Genomic DNA, 13,495 nt, shown 5'->3' with positions numbered 1-13,495 from the left:
TGACACTATTGCAATTTTTGCTTTTTCTTTATAAACTCGTGAATTTTATGTTTATATTTTTTGTACCTACCGGACAAAAGAATATGGGGTCATTTGCAACGAAGTCGCGAAAGATACAGGCTGTTTTTATTGACTTTGCCTGTGAGAATCGTATATGTTTTTTACAAAAATACAACACCAGTACCACGTGGGGAATTTTGTCCTAGTAATGAAAACGCGTTTCTAAGATCGATTCGGTGGAAAAAGTTTCCGCGCCGACTGTAATTACTAAAACCCTTTTGATATTTTTACTACTTAAAATTTTAAATTTGCTTGGTTTTAATAAATATTCATAGAAAAAAATACAATTCTCACAGGCAAAGTCATTAAAAACTGTCTGTAACTTTCGCGAATTTGTTGCAGATGACACCATATCCTCTTGTCCAATAGGTACAATAAATATAAACATAAAATTCGCGAGTTTATAAAGAAAAAACAAAAATTGCAATAGTGTCAAAAATTCCTAAAATGCTCCGAAATGGCGCGATTTGAGAACAAATTGGTCCAGAACGCTTTGATAATGATTTTAAATTAGATTACAAAAAAATAAAAATTTTAATTAAAAGCAAATATGTTGTCACAACAGCTAAAATTAAAAAATGCATTTCTGAACTTCAATGCATTTGGTGCGGAAACTTTTTTCGCGATAGAGAAAAATTGACGCCGTATTTCATAATAGTTTTCCATGCTCTACACGGCTATGTGGTGGTATTTTTGATATTTGCAAAAAAGTGCAAAAAGTTATAACCCTAACGATCATGTGTTGTGTTGTTTACAGTGTCTCAAAAAATAAATTGCTAAAAAATAAATGGAATTTACTTGTGAATATTTTCGGCCGATCATTTGCACAACTTTCGACGTGGATAATCACGGCAAGAGTGCATCGATCAAATTAAATCTTTGTATGTCGATAAAGGACCATCCATCCTATAGAAATACGGAAACTGGTTTAATCAATTCAATCGTGGCCGACACTCGCTAAAAAACGAAGTTCGTGAGGGTCGTCCAAAAACGGCCGTTGTGCTAGAAAATATTAACCCGTGTGTGAACGGATAATGCAAGATCGCCATGTTATATACCGTCAGATAGAGGCAACCATGGGAATTTCCTCCACCAACTAACATTTGATATTGCATGAACACCTGGCCGCAAAACTGTTTTTTTAGTTAGATCCAGCACAATTTGACAGTAGCTCAAAAAGGGCTTTTGTCGATTGGTGTAAAGAAATTGGGAATAAAAACGATCGCGGTCCTTCAAACGACGTTTATAAGATCGATCTATGCGTATGAGCCCGAAACAAAATAGCAATCGACCGTCTGGGTCTTTGAAGGCGAGTCAAATCCAACGAAAGTTGTTCATGGAAGAAACACTTCGAAGCAAATGGACGCTTGTTTTTCGACATGTGGAGACTATACGGCTTGAGCAACGTAGGACGGTTAATTCAAAGTGGTAAACTGCAATTTGTTTGCCTGAAGTCTCCTTAGAAATTCAAACTTTTCTAGTAGCCCTTGTACATTAGGGCAATCCAAAAAGATTTGGAACTCCTACCCCCTAATTTTTTTCCATTTGGTCCAAAACCTTATATATGAAATTTAATGGCGATCGGTTAACGTAGACCCGTCCGATCTTCGTTTCCATAGTAATTTTTTTCGCAAAAATTCTCTAAAGGCCGCAAATTTGGTCCAATCGATGAAAACACTTGACCAGTTCATTATTGTGGCTAAAAAACGAATCCTACAAAAATGTCTGAAAATCGCATCGGATTTTGATATTGTGGCAAAGATGGCAATTGTGCTTCCCAAGCCCTGTTTTAAAACAAAGTAAAACATCTGTGGAAGGATTGTTGTTTTGGTAGCAAATAAGATAGTATAAGTCGTGCAAGTGGTTCATGTTGGTCCCAGAACCCGGTCTTCAAAATATCATTGATATACTCCTTCAATGTTCTTTGTGACATGAGGTTGACTTTTTTTTAGAGAAAAACTTATCATTCTGACATTCTTCCCGCTTATTTATATTTGATTCAACATAGTAATGTGTTCACATATTTTCCTATTTTGTGACCATTTAATTTGTCTACTGGTTGAGAATAATAGCATTCACTAAAAGAAGTTGACATATGAAGTAGACCTCTATACCTTTGCCATATTTTATTGACATTTTCTTTACATAACATATCATTTTGTAAAATGACCCTTTATATATTTCACCCCATCCGTTCGACATGATCATATAATATATAATTGTTCCACAAACATCCCATAAGGGACAAGGGAGACTTCTCTCATATAATCATATAATGCTAATAATTATTCACTGCGAGCAAAGTTAATATTATTTGCTAAACATTAACTCCACGTTTTACAAATTGAGACAAATGTACGTGACGAGAGTGACAAATTATCTATTTGAAGTTTAATGAAATTAAATAGCACCAACTGCTTTGCTCTGGTCACTCGAGGGACATACGAGGTGTGTTCCCTTTCATTATTATCGTGGTTGTTGTTTCAATGTGGCACAACATTGCAACGTTTCATTGGAAATAATAAAAATTTTGAAAAATGCATATCATCATCATTCGATCATAAATCATAATTCAATTTTACAAATTGCTGGCAAATGCTCCGTAACAGCACACGGAGATACAAGAAAATGTGTAACAGCAGCAGGTGGGTTGGAGAAAACGAGGAAGTCAGAGGTAGATGCTGGTGGACATACCCTCCTCATTTAAAACAGTTGCCTGTCATCATCAATTATTTAAATGTAAAATGAAATGTTGGATGGAAATAGAAAAAAGCAACAACAGCAGGCAAAATGAAAAACAGCAAATTGTTTGGTAACTTTATAATTATGGCTAGCTTGGCATTACATCCACGAGAACATTGATGTACTGGCTCATAATCATCGCCATACCCATCATCAGCAGAAGCAGCAGTGACTGACTCCCATTTCTGCTGCTTTCCTGACTTTGATTCCAATGACAATGCTGATGTGACAGTATTTCACTTACTTTTTTTGCCCGCTCCTGGTGTGCTGCAATTGTACTCCAGTATGACCATTATGGTTATCGCTAAATTCCACCATAATAGTAGGATAACAATTTCATCATGTGGTCTACACAAAACGAAGGGCGGACAGACGAACATTTGGTGGTGGACGAATGTGTGTGCTTTTCTGAATAATGATGATGACGATGACAATCAACCAAATCGCCACCACATTTCCCAAAAAATAATCACTTGAAATGTTTTGTTAAAATTCATGGACGGTAATGAGCCTGCAGGACTGCTGCTATTCTGTACGCGTTAATGTTAGAAGTTCTTGCTTTTTATGCTGTCACCGTGATGGTTGGTGGTCGTTGAAATTTCCCTGATGTTGACAATGATGAGGATATTAGAAAGTTTTAAACCTTCAAGCCAAGTGACGTTGTAATGATGCGAAGACGAGGTCATTAATACCAAGCTTATGTTTGTCAAGAATCTAGACAAGCAGCAAGTGATAGGGAGAGAGAGAGAGGAAATGGATACTTTTCCAACTTGAATTGTAACATAAAAATTTATGATTTCGAAATATTAAAATAGAGAACAGCGGCTGTCATTTGTTTTGATTTTTATGTTTATGTTATGTCTTTACAGATGCGAAAATGTCATGACCTGTCCCATTCGCCACATTGGTTCTGGCAACGAACATTGTCCTTACGATTGGTTGGCTGTCTACGATGGACGCGATGAACACTCACCATTGATTGGTAAATTCTGTGGCCTGGGCAAATTTCCCTTTAGTATAATAGGTAAGTAAAAGAAAGTGTTGCGGAAAATACTTTGGTTAGAATTATGGAATGTGATACCTTACTAATGCTATTGAAATCAGAACTTTAAGTTGTGGATATTTAAACAAAAACTCAAACATTTCATCGAATATCTAATGAAATATTTGGGATTTAAAATATGTTTTATAACGAGGAAAAGAAAAAGTGAAAAGGAAAAAAGATCGATGAAAAAGGAAAACATGTAAAAAAGTATCAGACAGCTGTGCCTACTGAGATTTACCCTCAGCCTCGGACCTATAGAAAAGAATCAAACACAATACTTCTGACATCTATAGGGTTTTTTTTTTTTGAGTTTTTGGACCAACTTCTCCAGAAGTATGGGCAGAACATGTTACCCAAAGTTTTAAAACCACCTGACGAGTCCTTGTACTGCACTCTTTCCAAACTTTGTGTGGGATGTACCCGAAAGAGTGGTCCTATGTAGTCAATAGTCGGATATAATTCGAGGCTGTAGGAAATAATACGATGTGCAACGTTTGGACGATATCGGTTTCTCCCTTCAAAGATTATCTTATGTACTACCCAGTTTAGTTGGTGTCGGCAGACTATTTTCGTAAGAATGTTTTGCAAAAAATTTGTGTGGGAGATAACTGAAGGACGGGACCAATATCGTCAATTTTCCGACCTGATACATGACTAAATGAAATAATACGATGTGCAAAGTTTGAATCAATCAGAATCTCTCTGCGAGAGAAATCATGCAGATTTGTCATTTTAGTTGGTGCCGTCAAGGTTTCTTGGAGCTTTTCGGCCATTATCTCAGGAAGTATGGACTGGAACGTGAGATAGATGCATCCTTGGGTATTTCTTCCACCAGTATTCGTTCAATATTGCATGAACACCTGTCGGTAAAAGAAGGTTTGTTCTCGTTGGATCCCGCACAATTTGACAACGTTGAAAAAAGTTGAAAAAAAGACGATTGCGGAGCTTCGAAATACATTTATAGGATTGCCATGGATCTATGCGTACGAGCCCAAAGCAAAACACCAATCGACCATGTGGGTCTTCGAAGACGAGCCAAATTCAACAAAAGTTGTCCGTGGAAGTAGCAAATGTGGCGACTGTTCCGCTTGAGCAATGTAGGAAGGTCAATTCTGAGTAGTACACCACAATTTGTTTGCCTGCAGTCTTCGGAAAAATTCAAAAAACGAACAAGGGAAGACAAATCATTTTGCACCACGAAAGTGCGTGCTCTCACAGATCGTCTGATATCAGCGCATTTTTAACCGGCCAACACATTAAATTTATGGGTCATCAGCCGTACAGCCCTTATTTGGCACCCAATAACTTCTTTTTATTCAAGCACGTCAAGAAAAACAAATGGAAACGATTTTCGTGGCCCGAAGCTGCTTTTGAAGCGTTCAAAAAGCATATTGTTGGATGTGTCTCATTCTGAACGGAAAAAGTGTTTCGAAAATTGACTTTAGCGCATGCAAATGCTATTTCAACCATGCTGGAGAACACTTTGAAAAACAATAAAACCATTTCTCATCGTAAATATTCGCGACTTCATTATTAGGCCAGAAACCTTGAGTTTTTTTCAAGGATTTTTGGATATGTTGGCATATAACAACCAAACCACTGAGATTTTCGATCCAACACAAAGACAACGGTTTTTGTTTTTGGTGAACATTTCCTTTTGGGTTCTTAGTACACTCACGAAGGGTTTTCATCTCCACAAGGAATTTTCCACCCACTGACTTTGAGTCCCATTTTGTAGCACAGTGTCATTTGTCGATATTTTTCGAAAAATGTGCACCTTCTCGAGGCCATAACTACCTGAAGGAGCGTTCCAATGCTTTTGCGATGTACTAGAGAGTTCTTAATTATTCTCTTGGCTACAATTGTTGTCTTTGTGTTGGATCGAAGATCTCAGTGGGTTGGTTGTTATATGCCAAAGTACCAAAAAATCCTTGATAAAAAACTTTAAGTCAAAATCCGGGGTCTCCATTTTCACCGCTGTCATATGGTCTAGTTTACTTTTTTGCTCAGTACAATCCCAAGAATCAGAAACTCCAGGCGCCCGTGACGGTGTTCAAATCGCCCCACTCTATTCTACAAGTTAAAAGTACAAGGGGTTTCTAAGAGGACAAACTATATACAACAATAACCGTTTCCATTGTCATGACGAAGTACAGGATATTTCATCTTAATTGCACTGGCCTCCTGGAGATCTACCTATACACCCATTATAAAGGAAAGAACCTACATGAACGGCACATCATATTGCCCATAAATTCGATACAAACTTGAAAGTGAAGCATTTAAGATCAGGGATGTGATGGAATAAGGAAAGTGCCATAATAAGTGTATAATTGTATTATAGCTACCGTTAAACAATAAGTGGATGATTTGCCCCTCTTATCCCCAAACCCAATACAATGATAAGAGGCCAAAATTATTGTATACTCTTCGAGCGTCTTATAAATTCAAATGAAGGAAGACATCTGTCACGGTGCGCCTTAAATATTTTAAATGAAAGGTGCTTACACCTCGGAAGTTTTTGCTGATTCTGAAACTACAATGCTACTAGACGAGAAATATCATGAAACAAAAAAAAATCGCCGGAGGGATTTTAAAATAAATCGCGATTTAAGTTCACATTTTTAGAAGTTCTTTAGGTTTTCACGATTTTGCTTGGAAACCGCGAGTTCTATGTAAATTGCACTAAAGCAAATGTTGTAGCAGAGAAATTTCTCCACAGGATTGGCCTTTATGATATTTTCGCAGGTTTAACCGTTTTTGAGATATATGTAGAAGTTCAAAATGAGAAAATTCAAATTTGGACAAGTCTCCTTATAAAACAATGTAATGAATGCAATTTCCCAACTTAAACGTCTATATCTCAAAAATGGTACAACCTAAGAAAAACTAAATGAGCCAATCTTATAGAGAATTTTCACAGCTACAAAATTGTTTTTAACCCCAATTTGGTATGACTTGCGATTTTCAAGCAAAATCTTGAAGACTTAAGATAAAAACCTACAAATTTGAACTGAACTTCAATATCTCAAAAATCTATCTACGAAGAAACCTAAATGTCAGTCTTGTAGAGAATTTTCACAGCTACAACATTTTCTTAAGACTCATTTCGATACGACTTGCGGTTTCCAAGCAAAATCGTGAAAACCTAAAAAACCCCTAAAATTGTGAATTTTGATGGCGATTTTTTCTGTTATTTTTCTTATCTATGAACATTGCTGTTTCAGAATCCGCAACAACATCCCATGTGTAAGCCGTTTTAATTAAAAGTTAGTTAAGGGGCGCTGTGCATGATATTGTTTTATAAGGGGGCGATACAGTCAGTGCATTGTCCCAATTTGAACTTCCATATCTTAAAAACGGTAAAACCTACGAAAACATCATTAAGGCCAATCTTGTAGAGAATTTTCTCTGCTACAACATTTTCTTTAGTGCAATTTACCTAGAACTAGCGGTTTCCAAGCAAAATTGTGAAAACCTAAAGAACCCCTAAAAATGTGAACTTAAATCGCGATTTATTTTAAAATCCCTCCGGCGATTTTTTTTTGTTTCATGATATTTCTCATCTATGAGCATTGTAGTTTCAGAATCAGCAAAAACTTCCGAGGTGTAAGCACCTTCCATTTAAAATATTTAAGGCGCACCGTGCTGTGTTAGTAGTTGGAGTTGTGTGGAAGACCTAGGCGTTTGAAAGTCTATTATAAGTTCGGCTTCAAGAAACGTGCGATGATTGCCAACTCAGACTTAAGTTAATATCAACCACATAATAATCTTTCTGAAATTGCATTATCCTCCCATCCATCCTAGATTCTAAAATATTCATTAAAAATCCAGGATAATGAATGAATAAAAATATTACTAAATTCTTTCATGCTAACCATTTCCTATGAAAGGCTTAGCGTATTGTCAAACAATATCAGTATGAAATTCTGAAATACTCAATATTTTTCGACATACGCATGTACATATGTGCATGATTCCAATATTCATTCAATATCAAAAGTGGAAGCTATTGCCAATTGTTAATGATTTTCACATATATAGTTTAGCTATAAAACTAATATTAGTTTTCCACTTGAACTTTAAAGTTCTAATAATAACCCTTGACCCCGATTCTGTGTAAAAATGTTTAAATGTATTTCGAAACGTGTTGTGCGTTTGTGTGTGTGTTTGTTCGAATGGATGCATGTACTTGGCATTTTATTGAACAACTTTTCTATTGCTGCAATCCATAGTAGTATTGAAATTGAATGCGAATCAAATTAAAATTCGGAAAAGAGAACATACATTCTCCCCAAAGTGAACTTATTCACTTAGTATAATGTTTTGTAAAATAACTGCATTTTTCCCTTAAAGGATGCAAAAAAGGCCAGCAATGTAAATAACAAAGTTAAACAAGTAATTTATGCAAAAGCTATGATTGCACAACGTATCGAAAGATAGAGGGGGTGGGTAACTGCCCAAAAAATAGTTACAGTTCTGATAGCTTATGTAGATTTTTATTAGTGTATGTGTTGGCTTGTTGACCCCATGACATGTCCTGTTAATTTGTAAATGCATCCTTCCATTCTGTTAAGCATTCACAAACACACACACTCACACACACCCTTACTGACAATCTGACAAATGAACTCAATTCTACCTTTGCCCCCAATGGAACAAGATCGATTGAAGTTCTGAGCTATGTAAATGGCTATGAGTACCAATAAACATTTGTAGATATCTGTATCAGTAGTAACTAACGAACTATTCGTTTGTCCATTTGGATTTTGTTATATCTTGCTGTAGTCGTTGTCGTCCAGTTCCATGTGGGGGCACAGTTACAGATTGAATTTGTACAAACGGAGTTCATAATCAAAACCCAAATATGTCAGATGAGGGATATTGGAATGCTAATGCAATTAATATTTATTAAATGTTTATTCGGACCAACAACATATCACACCTACACTCAAACATCTGCATTGGTAGTCGTTTTAGCCGCATTGGGCATTTGTTGACTACGGCATGTGACAAATGCTATGACATGGTAGGGTTACAGTGAAAGAAATTTATTAACACCCATGATTTTTTTTATAGAAATAGGCATTCTTACAGGCGTTATGGGAGGATTCAACACGTTCGCGGACATGAAAGCTATAACATTCATGTTCATACAGATGCAAAATAAGGTGATTACTAAGCTTTTTAATTTCAAAATAGCCCTTCAAGTGATAAGGTGTATTTCCGAACACAGGTTCTTTGGTATTTAAAGTAATCTAGGGTCTGATATCCATATAACGACTCTCAACGTGTACAAAGGTGTTATTCTGAATACAAGTTATTTGGTCTCAAGGTTTTAAGGGGAATTCTTAGTAATGTTAGGGATGTATCTATGAAGAATTAGTTATCTACGTCATCTAGATGCTGAGCCTAAATTGTCTTGCAAAAACAAAGGGTTATTGCTTATTGCTTATTTCATTCTTAGGAAATTATAGCCAAAGCTTATAATACTATATATCTTTTTACTAGCGGAATTTTCCCAGTGTATATTACCAATGGCAACATCCATGTGCCTATTCTCCTACCCATTCCCCTCCTTTTTTTGTCCCCTCTCTTTTACCCACTCTATCATTTCATATGTATGAATTTGTTTATTTACAGTGATATCGTTTTTTGTTGTTGTTCATGTTGTTGTCGTTATTTTCATTACAGGCACTTCACAATACATGTACGTTGAGTTCGTTACATCACCTGCTGGACCTCTACTGAACACTGGCTTTCATTTCAATGTTGGCAATTGGCCAGGTCATGTTGAAACTGCTGGCATTAAACACGGCATATGCGATTGGTTGCTAAGTTCAGACTCGCTCAAAGATAGCAGTGCCAGTGAGGGTATATTCCTCAGCATAGCCCATTGGTATCCGCCAAACACCTCATGCAGTTATCACATCAAAGGACGAGCTGGTGAAATAGTGCGTCTATATTTTCCAAGGTAAATTTAACATTGCAGCAAAAACAAAATCTAAATTACAAAAAAACAAAGAATGACGCAAGCTATATATGGCCCAATAGCACGAAACTAGGACAACAACAACTCCATTGTCCAGCTAGAAGAGGAGATTGTTTACTAGTTGGTCCTTAATAAATCAATATGACAAATGTTTGTGTAAATTCTTTAAACCAAAACTAACATTGCAACTGAAAATGAAAATTGTTTTCATATCTGAAAATAAGTGCATATGTATGTATGTCCGGATTTATGCCCTGGAGTTTGAATGTGTGAGCCTTGTTTTGTAGAAGCATTTCAATTTTCTTTTTGTGTTTTTCTAATTAGCCGTATAGATCAGAGCTGTATATGGCTATGGATAAATAATTTTCGTGAACAAATACTAAATTCTGGGTCAGGTTGTTTTGTATAACTTTTGGAATAGGACTTTGGTTTAACTAAGGAACACTGCCTAGCACAGAAACAGAGATACGGAAATAAGAGGAATGTTGTTTTTAGTTAATATTATTTTTTTCTGTTTTTTACTGCATATTTTTCGGGATGTTTCTTACTCCACAAAGGAGACAATGAGTGCACTAACTTAGGAATGGGAAAACAAAACATGTAAAAAAGTATCAGTCTGCTTCGTCGACAGAGATTTAACCTCAGCCTGTGTTAATTGAAACGGTCATCTATGGATATATACCCTAAATCCTTTTACCCAATAATTATGTCTTTAAGGGATTGGGATAAAGCTCAGAAATGTTAGGGAAGAGGTACCAGGAATGGACCGACATAGTCCATTTTAGAAATGGATCTTATTTTGGGAGTCATTCCTTTCGATAGATATCGCGCCCATCAGCCGTTCCAGTTGGGCACCGTATAATTTACAGCTTTTGTACCAGGAAACATGGACTTGCTCACGAAAAACATAAACCGAACTACAAGGGGTATCTTCGCAAGGAATTTCTAAAGGGTTCTCTAAGAGACCTGAAATTGCACTTGAACTTTTGTGAGTAAGGTACCCTAAGCGGTGGCATATCGGCTCATTTCCAAACTTAAAATAAGTTTGGACATAACATTATAAGATCCAAAGTTGGGACGAAATCGATTTAGGCAAATTTTTTATGGGTAGGCACCGGAAGTAGTGGGCCGATAAGCCCAACTTCGAACTTAAAATTCGGAGAAATATTACGATATGCAAAGTTTAAACCAACACAGTATCCGCTTCGAAAGTAGTCGTGCGCTCCAGCACCATTGTGACCATAGCGGTTTTTACACCTTTCGGGCCATTTTCTCAAGAAGTATGGGGTAACTCCATAAAAAAACTTGTACCGACGTAATAGTGCCTCGAAGCCAAACAGTTACAAATCAAAACGATTTCATAGCAGATCTTAAACTAGAATTTTCACAACATTTGGTGAATGTTGTTTGGGAAGTACCCGATATAGTCCATTTTGGAAGTACATCTTATTTTGAAATACATTCCTTTCTATATATATATAGCGCCCAGAAGTCTTTTCATCTATGACTGGTAGAAATATTGCGATGTACAAAGTATGAACAAAATTGGCTTTGTAAGTTATCGTGCGCACCATTTTAGCAAAACAAATTGGGGGAGGTACCCGAGGGTGGTGGGGGAGGTACCCGAGGGTGTAGACCGATATAGCACATCTACGAACCTTATCCAAGTTTGGATAAAATATTATGAGGGGCGAACTTTGTAACGAATCGGTTGATCAGTCCGAGAGTTATCATGTGCTACAGCCAGACAAACAGATGGACGGATGGACATGCTAAATTAACTCCAAATTGTCTGAAACGGATTTCGACCAAACATATTTGGGGTCTAAAACCATCAAAACTTCGTTGAGACGCATTTTGGTCGTAGAAAGGGTATATACCCTCTTTAGCCTAGGCTGAAGGTATAAACAATGTTGTATGATGTTCATAATCAATAACACTGGACTACAAATGTTCTGGGAGTTAGATATGTTCGTCATAAAACCCATTTATTTATTTATTTATTTATTTATTTATTTATTTATTTATTTATTTATTTATTTATTTATTTATTTATTTATTTATTTATTTATTTATTTATTTATTTATTTATTTATTTATTTATTTTTTTTTATTTATTTATTTATTTATTTATTTATTTATTTATTTTTTTATTTATTTATTTATTTATTTATTTATTTATTTATTTATTTATTTATTTATTTATTTATTTATTTATTTATTTATTTATTTATTTATTTATTTATTTATTTATTTATTTATTTATTTATTTATTTATTTATTTATTTATTTATTTATTTATTTATTTATTTATTTATTTATTTATTTATTTATTTATTTATTTATTTATTTATTTATTTATTTATTTATTTATTTATTTATTTATTTATTTATTTATTTATTTATTTATTTATTTATTTATTTATTTATTTATTTATTTATTTATTTATTTATTTATTTATTTATTTATTTATTTATTTATTTATTTATTTATTTATTTATTTATTTATTTATTTATTTATTTATTTATTTATTTATTTATTTATTTATTTATTTATTTATTTATTTATTTATTTATTTATTTATTTATTTATTTATTTATTTATTTATTTATTTATTTATTTATTTATTTATTTATTTATTTATTTATTTATTTATTTATTTATTTATTTATTTATTTATTTATTTATTTATTTATTTATTTATTTATTTATTTATTTATTTATTTATTTATTTATTTATTTATTTATTTATTTATTTATTTATTTATTTATTTATTTATTTATTTATTTATTTATTTATTTATTTATTTATTTATTTATTTATTTATTTATTTATTTATTTATTTATTTATTTATTTATTTATTTATTTATTTATTTATTTATTTATTTATTTATTTATTTATTTATTTATTTATTTATTTATTTATTACAACTCGAATGAGGAAATATTTTCATAAACATTTCGATTTTCCAAATGAATTCCATCAATGTCGTTTTACCTTGACGATTTTGACCTTAAAGATGAAGTTGTATTGAATTAAGGTGTTCACAAATATTATTCTCTTACATTTTAGCATGAAGACCCCAAATACTTGGGACCCCTAACGGCAAAAGTGCATGCCTTTGTATGCACAATAAATATTTCTAAAAAAGAGGCAAGACTGGGGACTTTTTTTGGTGTACCTTTGAAAATAACAGATAGTTAGGTATCACTCCCGCAGTCTCCTTTATTTCCTATTTAATATAGCTGACCACAAATAATCTATCATCTTTATTCTATTCTTCTTATTCTTTAGTTATACAAATTTATTAAAACAAAACGTGTTTATAAATAATTTAGCTATAACTATCCAACTCCCACCCAATGTTCGTAAAACCTTGAAAATTGCCACAACAATTAACTATTCTTTGCGAATTTTAGAGCGCCGTTTTCTCATACAAAGTTCTTTCAAGTTCTTGTTGTAGCATTATCACTGTTTGAATCTATTACGAGTATGGCTTGAATAAAGTTTCCTTGAACGCACGCACGCACGTACATACAAATACATTGATACATATACAGCTAATAAATTATTTACCACAAACACACTAAATAGCATCGAGTAATCCTAACGAAAGTTCTAAATGAAAATTCCTAGAAAATTTAATCATGT

At 33.7% G+C, this 13,495-nt stretch overlaps 1 protein-coding gene across 10 annotated transcripts in view; it reads left to right on the top strand.

Annotated features, from left to right (window-relative positions):
- LOC141387003 (uncharacterized) overlaps positions 1-13,495 on the top strand; it is a 321,944-nt gene that overhangs the window by 285,424 nt on the left and 23,025 nt on the right. For all 10 annotated transcript variants that reach the window (XM_073956005.1, XM_073956002.1, XM_073956006.1 and 7 more), the window contains exons 7-8: positions 3,672-3,826; positions 9,542-9,821. In XM_073956005.1, the coding sequence (XP_073812106.1) occupies positions 3,672-3,826; positions 9,542-9,821 (435 nt within the window). The remainder of the gene's footprint in view (positions 1-3,671; positions 3,827-9,541; positions 9,822-13,495) is intronic.

The sequence above is a fragment of the Musca autumnalis genome, unplaced genomic scaffold (assembly GCF_047663935.1).
Source record: "Musca autumnalis isolate F117 unplaced genomic scaffold, ASM4766393v1 scaffold_5, whole genome shotgun sequence".
NCBI lineage: Eukaryota > Metazoa > Arthropoda > Insecta > Diptera > Muscidae > Musca > Musca autumnalis.
The sequence above is the reverse complement of the archived record's forward strand: the minus strand, read 5'-3'. Positions and strand labels throughout refer to the sequence as shown.